Here is an 18852-nt window from a genome sequence, read left to right as displayed (position 1 = left end):
AAACCAAAGAGGGGCACTGTGGGCTGCACCAGCAGTGTGGGCAGGGGAGTGTTTGTCCAAAGGTTTTTGGGTTATTTAGTGCTTGGTTAGGCTTTGCCAGCTCTGGCATGCCCGTGTTCAGCTGGAGAGCAGGGCTGGGAGCATCCCTGTGCTCAGCAGCTTTGCAGGGCAGGATGTGGCTGGATCAAGGCAGTGCCCTTGGTCTTTCAGCACACTCAGTGACAGTGGCTGAGCTGGCTGTCACTCGCAGGGGGAACCTGATGCCTCTCACCCATCCCCTGAGAGAAGCTGGCCAGCAGGTCCCTACTCCTCTGCCTAAATATAATTCTGAAACAGATATTTTCTGACCAGGGAGAGCTAAGATTAGCCCACATTTGACTGTTGGAGGTCTATGTGGTGCTCAGTCCTTCTGCACTGCCTTTCAGCTCTGCGTGTGTGTCAGCAGGAGCCAAAATTACTGTTCTGTGGCAAGGAGAGCTGGAAATGGGGCTCAAAGACACAACTGTGCAGTCAGCCAGGTCCAGGAGCTCCCTGCTGGTTTGCCCCTGGGCACGGGAAGTGGGAGCAGGCTCTTGGCTGCTATCCAGGCATGGCTCTGCAGTGACACCCAGCCAGCCCAGGAGCCCTTTGCCAAAGCAGCAGCCACAGCCACTGCCTGGCTGCCAAATCCTTGTTTCCTGTGGGGGCTGGAGCTGTGGACACCTCTGTGCTCACCCCATGGCCATCACTTCTCACAGACAATTCTCCCTCTGTCTGGCAGCCATTCTCTGCTGATTTATGGCCTTGCTTTGGCTGATAAATCTCAAACTTGTAACATTCAGCTCTTCTCCAGGCTGCCAGGGAGGTGATTTGTCACCAGTGAAGAGTTTCCCAGGTCAGCTCTGCCCTGTCCCTGTGCTGGTGGTCAGTCCCATCAGGCTGCTCCACTGGGATCAGTGAAACACCAGCAATGTTCCTGCAGTTCTGTGCTGCAGAGGGAAAACACCTCTTCCCACTGAATCCTGCTGGTTCCTGGGCAGAAAACCTGGGAAATTTGGGACAGAATTTTATAATCTGTGCCCAGCAACATCAGCCTCTACTGTGTGCTGCAAACCTATGGGTTTCACAGACCAAACTCAGGGGACTCTTCTTGCACAGCCCCGTGTCTCCCCATGAAACCACCCTGCAGCTGAAGGCAAAACAAAGGAAGAAGAAACATCCAGGCAGAAAAAAAACACCTTCAGTACTTGAAGGCTGTGTCATTTATTCCAACAGCTTATGTAGTTTTATCAAACCATCTTTAACACAAAACATGTCTCCTTAAAGACAGAAGGGTGTGAGATCCTACCAGAGATCATCTCAGCTAACAGCTTGCAAAGTTAAACCTGAATGTCAACAGTCAAACCAGCAAAATGTTTCTCCCCTCCCCTTAATAACATCTTGAAGTGTTAAAACCTGAAGAAAAAGATGCCAGTGGCTGGTGCTGCTGGGTCTCCAGGTGGGGCTCGTCCCCACAGAGCTGTGCTTTGGTCCTTTCCTGATGCTAAGCAGCAGCAGCAGCAGCAGCACAGGTGAGTCGTGCTCACGTGAGGGCAGCAGGACAGGTCGGGTCCTTTCCCCACTGCCCACCCTGACGAGGGCAATGAGGACAATCCAGAGGCCAGGTCTAAGATGCAGATGAGGGTGAGGCTTAGAAAAACCAATAATCTAAATTTCTAATCTATGGAAACGGAATAAATAATAGTCTAAACCTGCAAAGGAGGAAGGTACCTTGGACAGGAAAATCTCGTGTGTCTATTATTACTGAAACTGTTTTTCCCCTAAGAGAAAATTGCAGCTAAGGCATCTTGAGAATGGCTCATATCACTACAACCATGGCAGTGTTGCTCAAAACCATCAGGGATGGGGGCAGAAGTCTTTTGGAGGTGCCAGTCCTTGCAAGTGTCTCATGTCTCCCTACACAAGCACGGTTCCAGCAGAGGCATTTGACAGACAACTTGCTGCTCCAGGTTGGCTTTTGTCCAGAGATTCAATCAATTCTTGTTTAACGTTCACAGCAAGGCCCTCCTCCTGCCCATCCCACACCCTTTTTGCTCTCAGGGGGAGGGGCTGCTTTCTTGCCCCTTTGGTCTTGCTCCAGGGTCGCTGTCAGAAGAACTGGCATCTCTTTGGCTTTCTGCAGAAGGGAGGATTGGGAAGACAGCACAGTTACACACCGCTGAAGACACAAGCCAAAAGTGATTGCTATAGCTGATTTCATCCAAAGAGACAAAAGATTTTTGCCTGAAGGTCTATCACTACCCTCCTGTGACCAGATACTTGGTCGCATGGGAGTGCTCAGGGCCAGGCGGGATTGGACTGGGAGGTCTCATGGAAGGTGTCCCTGCCCATGGCAGGTGGTCTTTAAGGTCCCTTCCAAACCAAACCATTTCCTATGATTCTATGATTAAGAGTATTGGGTTCTCCCTCCACATTCCTGGAGTACAAACACTTCCCAACACACCTGGCAATGCTGAGAGGGAGCCTCAAGGCAGGGATGTGCACTCACCCAACTTTCAAGTGTTCCAGAACTGTATTCCTGACAGCCTGGCAGCTGCCTGAGCTGCTCTGGTAAAGCAGCTCCAATCTGTGCTTACTATGGATGGGTGGATGGTGGTATGGTCATGCTGAAAGAAGTACAGTTGGGGTAATGAATGTATTTTAAAGTGTTTTTATAATTACAGGTTGTAGGCTAGAGATTAAGAAAGTAAGGGGGAAAACTGAGTTTCCCTTCTGCAGTGATAGTCTGTGTTGTGTTGCTAATTAGTGAAATGGAGTGGCAGCTTTGGACAGAGGAGTTGTGCTCCTCTCAGCCTGCTGGCCAGCAGACACTGAGCAGGGTGATGCTGCTGCCACATTTGGGCTGAAGGGGGGATTTGGAGATGGCTGCTGGTGTGAAAGTTATTTCTGTTGTTGCTTGAAATACTGCAGAACTATTTAAAGGTTGATTTTTTTCACAACCAACCAAAACAGAAAAAACAAACCACAACCCGCCCATACATTATTTTTATAAAGCCTAAGGTATAACTGATGTGTAACTTGCTCTGGGAAGGGTCTTGGTCAGTGCATGCCTTGTTTAAACACCTGTGAGCAAAGGGCCTGGGCTGGAGCATGCAGTGCCAGGAACCAGGGATGGTTCTGCTCACTGCAAGCACCCCTTGACCTGGAGAGTCTCCCACCACATGAGCATGAAGGCGCTGAATGAGCAGTGGGGAATGAGATGTTCCTCCTGAGCATCAGCGTGGTGCTCCCGGAGACAGCACTGCTCATTTGTGCTGCCCTCCCAGCCTGTGCCAGGAGCTGCTGGGCTTGCAGGTGAGTGTGTGTGTGAGCTCACCTGCTCCTTCGACAGCGAGCTCGCCCATGTCCTGGGTCAGCTTGCGCATGCTGATGGTGGTGGCCTCTCGCTGGATGTCATGGACAGCGTTCCTGCGGCCAGCCCGGTCGCAGGAGATGAAGTCAGTGTAGGTGCTGGACTCTACCTCCATTGCATCTCTGTTCACTTGCAAAATGCTGTGGAGAAAACACAGCTGTGAGGCCCAGGGGGCTCGGCATGGCTCCCTCCAGGCTAGGTTACAGCAGGAGAGAACAGCGCCTGTAACTCTGCTCCAGCTCCTCGGACAGCAGGTGCTGAAATGTCAGATATCACCTCCCTCATGTGGGGCAATGAACACCATGCTAGGTGACCCACTGTGCAGGAAGGACCCATGCCAGATGTCTGACTTGTTCTGCCTTCCTCCTGCAAAGGCAGACACGGTGTTTGTCTCTCCTGTGGGTTTCCAGCCTTCTCCTTTGGGCACACAAGGTCGCTTGCAGCAGCTTTTCCCTAGAAAAGTACAGAGAAAGCCCTGCTTCCTTCTCAAAATGCCACTGGAGCTTTGAACCCAGGCCAAATTTGGCTCACTGCTTGGGGGATGGGGTGGTGATCCAACCTGAATTTGTAATGGGAAATGATGGATACCCATTGGGAACTTGGGGGAGCAGGGAGTATTTTATAGGGACGGGGCTTGGAGCAGTACTGGCCTCCTCTGGCTGTTGGATGTCACTGAAGAAGCATTAGGCTGGACTGCTGTGAGATAAACACTTTACCATGTGAAAATCAGCCCTTGTGAGACATTTGGATCCCTTCACTCCAGACTTGTGCCAGTGCCAAGTGCACAGCACGAAGAAAGGCCCGGAGCAGCCACTTGTCACATGCGAGCTCTGCTGTGAGCCAGCTCTGAGTGCAGCTGATGAATCCTTAACTTGCTGGGTTTTCATTCTGGCTGCTGGTTCCCCTTGCTAGCACAGCACACAGAGTGCAGGGAGCAGGGATGGTGTTGTGGGCATCCTGGCTCCAGGGCACAGAGCTGGCAAGCACACACTGCCTCTGCACAGGAAACCTGGAGCTCTCAGTTCCTGCTCCTGTTTGGCACTTAGTTTGTTTTACTGTGTGGAATTAAAAAATTAATTGCTGTCTTATCTGTGCCTCTGATCACTGTAAAATGTGCCTCTAGCCCTGCTGATTGCTGGCAGTGCTTGGAGCAGGCCCCGATTAGAAACGCTCGTGTGCAGTGAAAACAAATTCATGCACATTTAATGCACATTCACTCGCTTTTGTGCCTTGGAGTTAATGGCCCACAGAGGAGTTTGCTCAGCTTCCTTTACAAATCCTGCTTGATATTGATTTCCCTGCCAGGGAAATCTGTTGGCAGATTCAGGCACCAGCCTGAACAGGAATCACACTCCTCACTTTAATGTTGTGGCAGTAGAAAGGATATGCAGATGAAGATGCAATAACTGGGATGAAAGAGGTTAGATTCTCTCTGTTCCTGAGCTGAGCAGGGTGCAGTAACCAAAAACCCATGGAAACCCAGCATGTTTTGGTAGCCCCGGGCACTCCTCTCCTAGAGTGGATGCCAGCTCAGGGAGTGCTGGCCCCAGGTCCTGTGGGATGTGGGGCTTGGCCCACCCAGATCTTGCAGAAGATCCTGTTTCCCCAAAGCTAACAATTCTTGTGAACACCTGCCTCCTCTGCATGCATCTAGCTGCTGTTAAATGAGCCCTGCAAAAAGCTGCATCCTTTGTCCCAGGAAGAGATGCTCCAGGTGTTTTTCCTCATCTTCCCTCCTTCCACCCCTGGTGTGCCTTTCCTGGGATAAGGCACCTACTCTGGATGAGCTCAGTGAGCAAAGTGCCTTTTCCCCAGGACAGGACAAGCATCCAGCGTTCCCAGGCAAGCTCTCACAGGTCACTGAAGCCCAGACTCTGCTGACTTCTGCAGCCCCAGGGAGAGCCCATGTGGACTCGGGAGGCTTCCCTGGAATGGAGCCAGAGAAGGCCAGGTCCATCTCCAGCAGCGAGGCCATTCCAGAGCCATTCCAGTCCTGCTGCCCTTGTACCAGGGGCAGGAGCAGCAGCTCTCCCAGGCTGGGGAGCCGAGCCAGCCCCAGGGATCAGCATTCTCCCGGTGTCCCTGGATGTGGCTGCCAGGGCAGTGCTGTGCCAGTCACTGTGTGCCCTCACAGGGGAAAAGGATGCCATCCTGACCAAAAGCAAAGGCAGCAAGTGTGCAGCTCCGGTCCCGACCGTGTGGCCGGGAGATGGCGCAGGGGATTTATTTATTGCCGTGGCTGGGAGGGCTCCTGCCTCCGGCTCTCCGAGCAAAGAGACAGGCAGATTTAACAGCGAAACTTTCATATCTGAGCAATTCCTCCGGGATTTTCAAGGTGGGTGGCTCTCAAAACCCTCAGGCAGATCCCTCCCCGCTGGCAGAGAGATTCCAGCCTCCGCCTCCGGGAAGCTGTGGGGCTGAGAGGGTGATGGGAGCAGCTGCCTCGATTGTGACAGGAAAACCTGATTTTTCAAACAGCATTTCCATGCTTCCAGGCACAGAACCTCCAGTTCTGTGGGTTTTCACTCAGTAACTGCTTTTAACATCTCCCAGGAACTGCAAAGGATCTGTCTTCCCTCTTGCCTACCTAGTTCAGGCTGTGTCACTGCGGACAGTCACTCAGGGTGGCAGGGGTGCAAAGGGAGTGCATCACTGCTGGCTGCCCACCTTTGCTTTTTCATTCTCCCTGGACAGGAAGGTGGGCCTGCTATTGCCAGGCATTGCAGGAATAATCCCATGGCACACACATACAACGTGCAAAGCTTTCCAGGGCTCTTCAGAGGTGATTCAGCTTGTCCCCAGAGGGGCCTCTCCTGCCCTCCCTTTCCTCTGCTGCTGGTGATAACAGAAACAGCCCCTGTGCCCTCAGCACAGCGTGCCAGCCTGCTGGGATGGGGCAGGGAAATTGGGATCTGCTGCCTGTTGCACATCCCTCCAAAGTTTGCTGCTTGGAGGGAGGATGTCCCCTCTGCCACGGGGACGTGGTGCTGCCTGTCCTGGGGCAGCTGGCCACAAGAGAAGAAGCCCCTCACAAGCTGCCACTGACACCAGGTACGTCCCCAGAGCTGCCTCTGCTCCTGTGCCTGGATCTGCCAAGCCTGCTGTTTGGTTCAGATTTATTTTTCTGTGGTGTCTTGTGAGTACTAAAAATTCTGTGTTGTAATAGTCTTGGCTTTGCTGGTGGGGACTCGACTTCCTGAGTGGTTTTGCTGTTGGATTGCAAGTGGGCTTGCTGGCATTTTCCAGGGAAATCACCCAGCAGCTGACAGAGCAGCTGGCTCAGCCCTGGGGCTGCAGCTGAACCAGCCCTACTCATTCTGGGGCTCATTCTAAATGGGCATTTCGTAGCCCCTTTAAAGGTGGGTGCTAAGAAATCAAAAGGTTAAATGTTTTCTCTTCCTGAGGCATTTCTTCTGGCTCAGCTCCATGTCCCACTGGGTTCCACTGACAAGCCTGTATTTAATTCCTGTGTCCCCTTGCCTGCTTCTCAGCACGGATGTCAGGGACTGCAGCAAACAGCTCCTGCACACAAGGTCAGAAGTGATCTGGGCACACCTGGCAGGTGACCCTCAGCCCAGGGCCCTGCCCCAGCTCTGCCATCCCAGCAGTGTCCAGGGCTGATCCTGGGACTGGGTGGGTGTACAGTCACACCCAGCCCTGACTCCAGTTTCATGGAAACACCCTTCACACGATCCTGCATCTATCCCTTGTCTAGGTTAAACTTCTAATGGCTAGGAAGGGCTGCTTTTGGGTGCTGGTGCTGGGCTGAACTCAGCCATTTCCCCCTGCCTGCTTTGTGCCTCCTGCTCTGCCCCTTTTTCAGCCTTCTCACCTTGTTCTTGCACAATCCAGAGGCACGAGGCAGCTCAGGCGCCTGCTGGGACATCCTTGTCCCCTGGGGCAGCCAGCACAGCCCTGGGACACCTGAGGCAGGGCCAGGGACACCCTCAGCCCTCCCTGTGCCTGCTGCAGGGGGTTCCCAGGTCAGGAGCCCTGGCACAGTCCTGTTTGAGATGCTGCAGCCCAGCCTTGGCCATGTGCTGCCCATTGCCAGTGGCAGCTGGGACCACAGCTGCAGGTTTTGGTTGGAGATGGTTCCCTCATCCCACAGCCCAGCCCAGGACACACTCTCCCTCCTGCTTGGTGGATTTAACCAGTGGATTTAACACTCTCCAAACTTCTGGAGTTTTAAAGCCCCAAAGCTGAACAAACCTTGCCATATTTCTGGAGTGAAATTCCCAAGTTCTGCTTGGGAGCAGGCACCTGACCCCTTTTTCTGCTCAAGCATCACATCCCAGCGCCAAGGCACGAAGTGGTGCAGTCTCCTTGGAGCTCTGCACATTGTGCAGTGCCCCTTGCCCTTTCATTCCAGGGTACAGGGACTATTATTAGACCTCTCCTACTGGGGCCGAATCCATAACAACAGCAAAACACACTCACAGCCCTGCTGGGCTTTTAAAATATTTACAGTGTAGGATGGTTTACTAAAGAGGGGGGCCTGGTAGAGCACAAAGACGGAAGCACCGGGATTTCTGTGCTCCCTGTGGGTTTGCTGTGAGGTTTCCTGCTGGGAGAGTCACATCCAGCGAGGAGAAAAAAATATCCCATAGGGCTGGAGCCAGCACTTCAGGTCAGGGGGTTTCCACCAACTGTCTGACAATATCCAGCTGGAATTTCAGCAAATTTTCCACTGGGTCTTGTCTGGGAACATGCGTGAGGGGCTGTACCTCAAAGAGGAAGAGCTCTGTCATGGTGTCATTGGGGTATTTTGTGACTGTGCTGTAAAGGCCTTGTTATGTCTCAGGATCCCCATGCAGGAGCTCAGATCCACGGCCAGAAACTGAGCTGAAGATGCAGCTGAGGATGAGGATGCTCCTGTTGGGAGCCCAGTCTGGCTGCAACAAGCTGTGTAAGGCTGGTGGCAGGGTCTGCACCAGACTCAGAGCTGCCCTGCTTTCCTGCTGGCCCTGTGCTCTGCACAGTGTGGTGGTGGTGATGGATCCCACTGGCCAGAACTGGCTCCAAACTGCTGAGCTCTGGCTTTCCTGGTTTGGTGAGAGAACAGGCAGGAGCAGGGCAGCAGCCTGATCTCCCACCAGGGCACATCCATCTCCTGTGCTGAGCAGCTTCTGTCCAGGCAAGAACAGCACAGAAAAGCCTCACCAGCCTTGAGTGATGAAGAGACATCACATTGGGTCTGGCACATCCATATTTATGGAAAGTTTTTGCTGTGGGATTCCTTGTAATAACTCTGCACCCTCAGGCTCTTACACTAAATATGATAAATTCAGCCAGGACAGACATCCCAGCTGCTCCAGCCACTGCAATGGCTTTGCAGGAACAGAGCTTCCAGCATTCTCTAGGACTTGCTGGAAAATTTTAATTCCTTCAGGAGGAGAGCAGATACAGCTGAGGTTCAGTGTCCACAAATAGATCCCTTCTTTTCATTTGGCCTGGTTTTACAGTATAAAGATCATTTAATGCCTGTGGAACTGATAACCAATTGCTCAGCCCCGTGTTTAAGATTAGGCTTAGACTGACTCCTCTATGACTTCACAAACTTTGTATTTAGCTCTGCCAAGCTCCCCAGACTCCTTCCCCTCCCTCCTGGCCTTCAGCACAGCCCCCCACTGCAGAGCCCTCACTGTCCCAAGGCACCTCCTGCTGTCCCACATCCTCACAGGCACTGCCTGCCTTCCCCCTGACGTCAGAAATGGTCCGGATTTCAAAACCTCAGCTGACCCTTGGCATGGGGCAGGGAGAGTCCTTGTGGGCTCTGCTCTGATCCCAGGGGAGCTTCAGGGAGGCAGGAGGGCAATGCTCAGCCCCAGTGGCCTCCTGTTAGCATCAGGATGTGTGGGTGATGGTGGGAGAGAGCTGCCTGTCTGTCCATCCATCCATCCATCCATCCATCCATCCATCCATCCATCCTTCCATCCATCCCTCCATCATCCATCCATCCATCCATCATCCATCCATCCATCCATCCATCCATCCATCCATCCATCCACCAGGAAGGCAGCCCAGTGCCCAGCTCTGCCCATGCAGTGCTGCCAGCCTGCATCCCCAGGGGATCTCTCTGTCAGTTCTCCCAAGGCACAGGTGCTGAGAATCTGTTCCAAAAATCCTCCACTGTAGCCATGATATTTTATGAAAAATACTTTGCTAGGATTTTTCTCTTGTTCTAGCTGAGAAGCCTCGGAAAAGAAATGTAATCAATTAACTATCTGATGGCTGTGGAATGTGGTCTGGACATTGTTTACCAACAGGTACATCTTGGACTGGTTCATGTGAGTTGTTTCTACTTAATAACCAATCAAAGATGCAGCTGCATTGGACTCTGAGAGTCACAAGCCTTTGTTATTCATTCTTCTCTTTTCTTTTTTAGCTTTTTGATGGATCCTTTATTCTTTTTAGTACAGTTTTAGTATAGCATTTTAATATAATATATATCATAATATAATAAAACAGCCTTCTGAAACACGGAGTCAAGATTCTCCTCTCTTCTCTTGTCCTGGCACCCTTGAACATCACCATATTCCACCACGGGAAGAATTGCTGTTTGATGGAGCCCCTCTGCTCCTCCCTCCCCTCACTACTGAGCCTTGATGCAGCTTAAGCCTCTTCTGCAGCCTCTAGCTAAGTTGATTAATGGAAATAATTGGTCTCTTTGTGCATCTGGAGACAGTTGCCGTGACAGCAGTTGTATTTTTGTTTTGTTCCCAGGTCGAGCTTGTTTTTCCCATCTCTCAGCTCCAAGGTGCTAATGAATCTGGGCACTGCGGTTCAGCTCCCTCCCAAAGACACACATGCCTCTGAGGGATGGGTGACAGTGGGGACAGGGCATGCTGAGCCCCAGCAGGCCTTCAGGACATGGCAGGCTGGCACCTTTCTCCCTGCCCATTTTCACCCCCCCCAAGGCAGGATTGTACTGGATGGACACAGAGCTGTGGCTTTGCAGGGCAGAGAGAAGAGAGCCAAATTCCTCATGCTCACCCAGAGCAGCCATGAGCACCCACGGGACCCTCTGTCCCCTGCAGGGACCCTCTCAAAGCTCTAAGGAGTCTGGGTCTATGAGTCCCTTCTTCATTACTTTTATCTTCTCACCATTTCTTTCTTATTTGCTTTTATGTGTCAATGTGTTTTTACACAAACAGCTGTGTGGAAGACCTGCTTGTGCCTGAAGCTACAAAGCAGACAAGCCACAGACCAGGGGCCCTTGGGCTGCAGAAGTGCCACAGCTGCTGTGGCAGGCAGGTCCCCTGTATCCTCCCCGCTGTGATATCACCCTGTCACACCCAGGCCACGGGGTGAATTCCTGTGCAATGGAGATCCCCTTCAGCCTTGGGTTCCCTGCCTTCCTCCACATTGTTCATGAAGAAAAGTCCCAGCTGGATTCCCCCTCAAAGGCTGGAGAATCCCCAGCAGCCCCACAGCTCAGAAGAGCTGACCACACTGAGGCACCAACCTCTGAGTGAACATCACCCTCTAAAAGCCCACTTGAATTCCTGGCCCAGGGATGCTCGACCCCAGCACAAGCTCCCCAATACCTTGCAGGCTTCCCTGGGTAAGGAGGAGTCAAACAAGTGCTGAGGAGATGCAGCTGGGGCTATTTGCTAGCACAGCTGCCTTGTCACATATGAGAGGCAGGCAAAGCCACAGCAGCCTTGGATGGTGTAGCTCTTTCTGGGATGGGGGAGACGTCTCTACAAGGACAGAGGTAAGCAAGGATGAGTCCTTATTTTTCTGCCTAAAATGAAACAGAGCTATGTGGTCCAGCTGTTCTTTGTGATCTGAGGAGCTGAGCTCTGCTGCTGTGGGAAAGCAGGGCTTGCACGACTGGGGAGGGGAGCTTGGAAGAGGAGCTGTGAGGGCTGTAACTGGGCAGGTTTGGCTGCTGCTGCCTGGGGAAGCTCTGCTCAGCACAGGGTGCCTGGAGCTGAGAGCCACCTGCCTTGGCTCTGCCTCGGTGGGGCTTGCACAATCCCACAGGAATTTGCATCCAGCATCCAAAGAGTGCTCCTGACTCAGAGCAGTGCAAGGGGCTGAGAGAAAGGCTGTGAAGCCTCCTGGGGGTGCCAGCCCTGGCAGCTCCCAGGTGCCTAAAATTAACCAGGGCACCTCTTAAGAGTGTCAGTACAGAATGAAGCTGATTAGCAAAACCAGGCTTGGCTCTGCTCCCTGGAGTTGGCTGCCCTGTGTGTCTGCTCCACTGCAAGGAAAGCCACTGGTGGGACCCCCACCCTGGCACAGGGCAGTGCTGGCTGTGACAAGGGGATCTCCCTGTGAAAGGGAGATCTGTCTTTGGTGGCTGGGATGGTGCTTCTGGTGCTATTCCCCCAGAAAAGGGAAGTGTTGGGGTTCAGAGCAGGCTGGCAGCGAGGGGTGGCTGAGGCTCCAGGTGGCTCCATGGCTTCTGTTGCCCAACAGAATCAGGAGCCCCTCTGGCTGTGCTGCCCTGCTGGGACCCCTGTCTGGGCAGGGAAAGCTCTGCAGGCCTGCACACCTCCTTTGCTGAAGACTTCTGTGATGGATTTCTGTCTCCTTGTAGCTGTGTCAAGTGACAGCAGCTCCTCATCCTTCCTGCAGGCAGGGTAAATCTTTCTGCCCGAGTTCCCAGGGATGTGACATCCAAAGCTGAGCTGAAGTGGTGCTGGAGAGGTGCCTGTAGCACTGCCCTGGGGATGCTCAGTGATCACTGCCAGCTGTAGTCTCAGGAAAGGAAAGCTCCCAGTAAAATCAATTGCCAAGTATTTCATGTGCAGCCTGGGCACAGCAGGACACAGGGTGTCTGCAGCACATGTAGGGAAGGTGCAGGTTGCAGGAGATGGACTGCTCTGAGACACCTGCAAGAGCAGGGATGTCTGTGTGCACCAAACAGTCCTGAGATCCTGCACTGCAGAGCTCACCCAAAACAGCCCTGGGAGCTCTGTGCAAGGGCCAGCACAGGACAAGGGAGAGCAGTGATCTGAGGCAGAGGGATGCTCCGAGTGCAGGAGCCACAGGTGAAACCACAGAGGGGACTTGCCATTTATGCAGGAGCTGTGAAAGATTAAGCTCTGGGGGTTCCCTGGATCTTGCTGGGCTGACTCCACATGCAGAACAGAACTCCCATCCTTATGGACAGGCAAACAATATCCCCCTGCAGAGCATCTGGCCAGCCTTTGGCAGGATTTGCTCAGCACATCCCCATGGCTGGCAGGGAGAGGCCATGGAGCACAACTGGCACTGGGGCTGCTTGGAGTCAGAGCTGAAACGTGGCTTGGTACAAGGACATGGTGTGAGGTGTGGATAATACAGCAGGAAAGTCATTATGGCAGAATTGTTGGTATATTTTTTCCTCTTAGCAGCTTTCTATCATCTAGTAGTTCAGAATACAGAGGGAGGTCAAGTGACTCAATGCTACAGGAAGGAAAAAACCCATTTCTGTTTGCAATATTTCCCTGTGAATAAAAGCTTTATGAGCCATAATGTGAGTTCCTACCTGATTTAGAGGACTTTCCTTCTGGACATGACTTCAAACACGCTTCATGCACAGCAGGACAACAGCTTCTGGGAAAGAAGAAGGAAAAAAAAAGTAAGAAAACAATTTCTGTGCTTGTTTTGGGAAGCATAAGCTCAGCTGCTCTTCCCACTCTCTGGGACCAGGATAGCAGAGGGGTGGCAGGGCTCTGCCCAGCTGGAGCACATCCCAGGGGCTGTGGGATGTTCTGTTCATATGGCACCTCCTCAGGGGGGTTTGTGCTAATGGACTCGGGCTGTTGTGTTAAAGCACATGGAAAGTCCACACAGAGAAGTCCTCTTTGGTTTTGTTTCTTTCTTTGCCCTCCCACAGGTGCTGGGAGCACTGGCACAGCTCATGTCCTGCCCTGCCCTGCAGGGACAGCAGCTGCCTCCAGACTATAAATGAATATTGGTTTGCAGCCCTGCTGCCCTTTAAAGAAGTGAAACTCCTTTATCAGCTTCCCTGAGGTGAAAGGGGAAGTTTAATCTGGTTCTGGTCGCTTTGCTGGGTCTGTGTCCAGCTCTCTGGGTCTCTGCTGTTTGTGCACAGCTGAGCCTCCTCCTGCTGTCCCCAGGCCCTGCTCAAAGACATTTCCTCTGTGGCCTCAACATCTGTGGGTGCTTTGCAATCCCCTGACCTGCAGAGCCCAGCCAACAGGACACTTGCTTATTTTAGCAGCTGTTTCAGCTTTCTGACTATTTTGGAACATCATGGACTGTGTTTTTCCCTTTGTCCCAGGGACAAATGTTAGCAGAACAGAAATCAAGAGATGAGCCACTTAACCATATAAGCAGTAGCTCATGCAGCAATTCATCTGTCTGGTCCATCTGGGCTGAGTACCACTGTGACTGGAACTATTTCCCATCATTTTCCAAACTGGGACAGATCTACAGCCTTTCTCTTTATTTTTTTGACCCACTTTCAAAACTTTGTAGTTGGAGCCGACTACTTGCTGGCTCTGGCCCTGCTTCAAGGACAGGGCACTTGCTGCTTTCATGTGTCAGTTTGCCCATCTGTTAAATGGAGCTATTAATACTCCCTCCCCCTGTTAGATGCTTCAAATATTTTAAAGCACTTTCAGCTCTGCAGATGACAGGCTTGCAGAAGTGGAAAATGCTAATTATGATCATGACAGGAGCTAAACAAAGACACAGGGATTTAACAATAAACTTTTGTTAGTCTTAACCCCATTTATAGCAAAGTGCTTACTGGAAACACTGGACCGGAAAAGCAACAGTATTCCCACAACTCTGGGAATATGCACTGCCCTTTTCTGGCACCAAACAACCAAACAAAAGCAGGAAGGAAGAAACACAGCTTTGGAAATCCACAAGTCTTTATTTTCCTCCTTTGCCTTCCTGCCCTGGCTTGTGTGTTACTCTGCCCAAACAGTTAAACCTCCAGCACTTCAGCAGTGTTGCAAAATATCTCAAAACACGTGGGCCTCTGCCAAGAGAGGCTTAAAGTAAACTGGAGCAATGATGCTCTGAAGTAGAAGTTGTCACTGAGCAGCCTGTTCGTGATGGGACATGATGGGAAACCCCCATTTTCTCTCTCAAAAACCAGCTGATTTTGGAGAGAAAATCTCTTTAGCAGCTGGTATTGGCTTTCCAAGCCTGCAGGCCTGGCTCTACCTATGTGTTCCTCCCCACAGCCCTTGCTTGGGCATTTGGAGTGTGAAGATTTGAAGCTGACCCTCTTGCTCCATCCTCAAGGGCTCATCCTCCTCTGGCTCACCTGGTCCTGCTGCTCCCAGGGTGATGGGCAGAGCTCCAGAGGCCCCTCAGCCCAAAGGCCAGGCTGTTTGCAACTTTAATGGTGGCACAAGGATTGGTGCCACCTAAGGATGGGCTACAGTGAATTGTTAAAGAACACTTTGTTTTGCAGTTCAGTCCTGGAACACATCAAGGTACCATGGATTATTCTGAGATCCTAGTGGAAATGTTCACTGGCTAGATAAGCATCCATAGCCCATCAGGAATGAATTACAAGGGAATCAGCATAGAATTATAGAATAATTTAGATTGAAAAATATATTTAAGGTCATCAAGTCCACCACTAAGGCATGTCCCCAAGTGCCACATCCATACATCTTTCTAATATCTCCAGGGATAGTGACTCCACCACTTCTCTTGGCAGCCTATTTCAGTGTTTGACAGCCCTTTTGGAGAATAAATTTTTCCTAATATTCAACCTAAACCATCCCTGGTGCAACTTAAGACCATTTTCTCTTGTCCTATTCAGTGTGCATGATTGCACATGTTTGAGGTTCAGATTCCCTCCATGGTGATCAGCTGTTACCCAAAAAGAGCAAACACATGGAACAACCTTAGTTCTCTCAGCATTGCTTCAAAATGAATGCATGTTCCAAAAAAACCCACCCCAGAATGTTTTTTTGGCAGAATTCAAGACTATTCTACACAACAGCTGTTGTGGTGCTGCTTTGATCCAGAGAGGAAATCCTTCCTGGTTTCAAGCAAGGTGACAGCAGCAGAGAGAAGGTTGTGCCTGTGTCTCCTGGCTGCTGGGTAAACAACAGGCTGCATGCATGGCTGAGCAGGGCAGCAGCCTGGTCCTCCCACAGCAGCCAGACTGCCTCATTTAGTGCCCTGTCTCCAGCAGCAGCTGGCATCCCCGGCCTCAGACGGACAAGAAAACCTCTAATTGTAATGGAATGCTTTTCATAAGTCACTAATGAGTCTGAACCAGGAGGTGTTACAACCCTTACAATGCAATATCCTCTTAATCATAGCCAGGATTGTTTTGTTACTGAGATAACTACCTGATAGCCATTAAAATACCTTCGGAGCTCTTTGCTGCACTGGTATCTCATGGCAATGAGCACCACAGATTAATTACACTTTGTGGCAACAGTAACTCCAGTAAAGTTGGTGACGCTCTGCTGGGGATATGTTTGGCTTATTACGTCACTGCAAATATCAACAGAAATGGCATTTCGGTGCCGCCAGGGAGTTCCCAGCAGGGTTTGTGACCGGCAATGTCCCTGCATGGAGGAGCTGTGCAAAGAGCACCCGGCCTCGCTGGGCTCTCCTGGGAGGGGAAGTGCTGGGGAACTCGCTGTGGAAACTAGAAATGACTGGTGTAAAGTACATATTCCCTCAGGCTCAGAGAGTGAGAGTTTTGAAGTGGGGCCCAGGGCAGTTCATAGTCCAACTGCTGCTCTTCCTGCTTGTGCTGCAGGTTCCAGGCAAGGTCTGGAGCGATCTCAGCCTCCCTAAATGCCACCATGAGGAGCTTGGGACAAGACTGCCCATGAACACATGAACCTTCCCTTCTCCCTGCCTGGTGCTGGCTGCTGGCAAGCCTGGGGAGCAGCTTTCCTTATGACTTGTCTCTTTCTAGTCACAAGCAGAAGACAGCTAGAAGCAGTGGGCTTTTTCCCCTCTCATCCTCTCAGAAATGGAAGTTGTGATAGAAAACTTATTTTCCAGTTCAGTCCATATAAACAGCTTTGGTGACATTAAAGAAACCCCTAAGGGTGTGGAGAAATAATTGGAATGTGAAAACTGGAGCAATCAGAACAGGGTGACACAGGCAAACAAAAAGCCAGGCTGAAGCTTCTGCTGTTCCTTATGGCTTTGCAGGTCTGGCCCCCATTCTGCCACAGGCCTGTGTGAGCCCAGGGAAATGATCTGCTTTGTGTGAGACCCATGTCAAATAGGAATGAGGCTGGTGCTTGGGTGCCCAGACAGGCTGAAGGCATTAATGCACAGTAGTGTGCTGCAGGAACTGGCTCTGAAATGCTGGAGATCAGGAAATGTTAGCAGCTTGGAAAACGTCTTCCATTGTTAATTTGGGTGGCAAGGCTGTGTGCCTGTGGGAATTCCTCTGAATGGGATCAAAAGTACATTGATTTTTCTTTGGAATGAGAGGAAAAAGCACAACTCCTCATCTAAGCTCATCATGAGCCTGTACACCCCTCAGAATCAGGTACAGAAGTGCCAGGTGGTTGGAAGATGCTGTGAACATTCCTGGGTTTCATCTCTTCATCACCAAGCTGCCCATGTACTGTAGCTAATGGTCTCCAGTTCTCTGAGGCATCTCAGGCTACACTCTGGGGAAAGTGTCCCCCAAAACGATGGCATGGGGTGCTCACATCCCATGGAATTCTGTCTGAAGGACTCAGTGCTGTGTTCTGTGCCCAAGGTACATTAAGTTCTATTGGTACATCCGTGTTTATAAATGGCCTTTTAACCTGAATCCACACTATAAACAAATGAAGCCATTGAGGATCTCTTCATGGATCTTTCTGAAACACCGTTGCTCACAAGAGCTGAAAGGTGGCAATTTCTTGGCTGGGTGGCCACACATTAGCAGGGTGGCTCTTTCCATCCAAGAGTCTCTGGAGCCAAGCACTGCCCCACACCAACCAAGCCAGGCACGCCGAGCAAACAGCCCAGAGCTCGAGGGGCTGTCACCCTCGAGGGGCTGTCCCCACGGGAGAGCCTCAGCCACCCAACTGAGCCGTACCCACCCCACAAATGTCCCTTCACCCTGGCACTGCAGCAGCAGCCCCGCTGTGTCTGGCTGTGCTCACTGACCCCAGCTTGTCCTCCTCCCAGTTTGAGTCACCAGCACAGCCACCCAGGCCATTGCCTCTGGGTTCACTTGGCTCTTGATCTGCAGAACCATTCACCCCTTCCAAGCAGAGGGAAATTTCCCAAACACGCCTTTGGGGCCAAGGCATTGCATGCATGTGAAAGCTCCCCACCACGGCTCGCCACCAGCTGCTACGGGGAATCCAGAGAGAGGAAAGACACACGGCTTCGAGGTGGAGGAATTTGCAAAGCCTCTTGAGAATACCACCGCACAGCAGTTCTTTTTTTATCCCAAGTCTTTGCCTTTTCAAACATTTGCTTGGAAAGCCGGATGCTAGCGAGGCTCCGAGCCTGCTCCTGCTGCCACTCTCCGAAAGCTCTGCTGGTGCAGTTGCGAGGGCAGTGCCGGGCAGCCCGGCTCCTGGCATCCCGAGGGATGGATGGATGGATGGATGGATGGATTCCCTCCCAGCGCTGCCGGACCTCCAGCACGCCCGCTCCCGTGCGAGCACAGCGTGGAAGGGATTCCCTCGGCACACCGCTCACAATGAATGTTGGAAAAGAGGCCAGAAATCCCCACGGGGGTCACTGATCCACGGTGCTCTGTGGTTTCCGTGCTCTGAGCCCTGCTAGCCCGTGGCGGCAGCGCTGACCCGCGTTATTTCCCGAGCGGAGGAGCCGCCGGCTCCCTCCCTGCCATCGGCGCCTTCTCCCTGCCAGCAGCACAGGAACCGGGATGCAGCTCTGCCTTTTGAGCCCGCGGTCTGCCGGCAGCAAAGCCCTCGCTGCTGGCACTCGGGGGGGTAAAAGTTCACCGTGTCTCCCCTCAGAGCCCGCTCGTGGCAGGAGAGCTCCCGGGCAGGTGTCCCTGTCACCCACCGCCCCAGCCCCTCGCCCCAGCGCAGCCCCACTTACAGCCCCGGCTCCGAGCCCCGCGCCCAGGCAGGGATCGCTGGATCGCGCCCTCCTGCCCTCCAGCCGAGCCGCCCAGGAGCCCCGCCGCCGGCTCCAGACTCGCACTTTCCTTCTGCTGGGAGCTGCTAAATGAAGTTGCACTTGTGGGGCCAAGGGGCGTGTTCTCCTCCCCTCGAGCCAGTCCCTCCTGCTGTAATCCAATGCTCTGCCCGATGATGTCAAGCAGCTCCCGCTCGGCTCCTACCTTACAGGAGGGATCCGTTTCCTTTGCACAGCGATCTTTGTTTAGCTTCGGCTTGTAACCCCATCCCCCGGCAGCTGCGTGAGCCCGAGCATCCTCCCTTCGATGCTCAGCGCTGGGGTTTGTGCTGCCGGGCGCTCCCTCCTGCCTGCTGCTCCCCCCGGTTTCCCACCTGCATCCCACCCTTCATCCCCTCCGCCAGGCCTGGCCAGAGACACCATCACACCCCGTGCTGAGCTGT

The 18852-nt window shown here is 52.4% G+C and overlaps 1 protein-coding gene across 2 annotated transcripts; it reads right to left on the bottom strand.

The window, feature by feature from the left end:
• Nucleotides 1-1197: 1197 nt before the first annotated feature.
• PKIG (cAMP-dependent protein kinase inhibitor gamma) lies at nt 1198-18528 on the bottom strand. 2 transcript variants are annotated; one of them, XM_039728184.1, is made up of 4 exons: nt 18371-18528; nt 12876-12943; nt 3356-3531; nt 1198-2155 (listed from the first exon to the last, which is right to left on the bottom strand). In XM_039728184.1, exons 3-4 carry the CDS (start codon nt 3504-3506, stop codon nt 2076-2078), a joined length of 231 nt encoding a protein of 76 aa, XP_039584118.1. In that variant the 5' UTR covers nt 3507-3531; nt 12876-12943; nt 18371-18528; the 3' UTR covers nt 1198-2075. The 2 variants fall into 2 exon arrangements, with proteins under 2 accessions (XP_039584118.1, XP_039584119.1); XM_039728185.1 differs by having other exon boundaries at nt 12876-12940; nt 18371-18514.
• Between the last annotated feature and the right edge of the window lie 324 nt (nt 18529-18852).

This window comes from Passer montanus, unplaced genomic scaffold (genome assembly GCF_014805655.1).
Source record: "Passer montanus isolate IOZ18808 unplaced genomic scaffold, ASM1480565v1 scaffold64, whole genome shotgun sequence".
Classification (NCBI taxonomy): Eukaryota; Metazoa; Chordata; class Aves; order Passeriformes; family Passeridae; genus Passer; species Passer montanus.
Note: the sequence above shows the minus strand (reverse complement) of the source record. Positions and strands in the feature narration are given on the sequence as shown.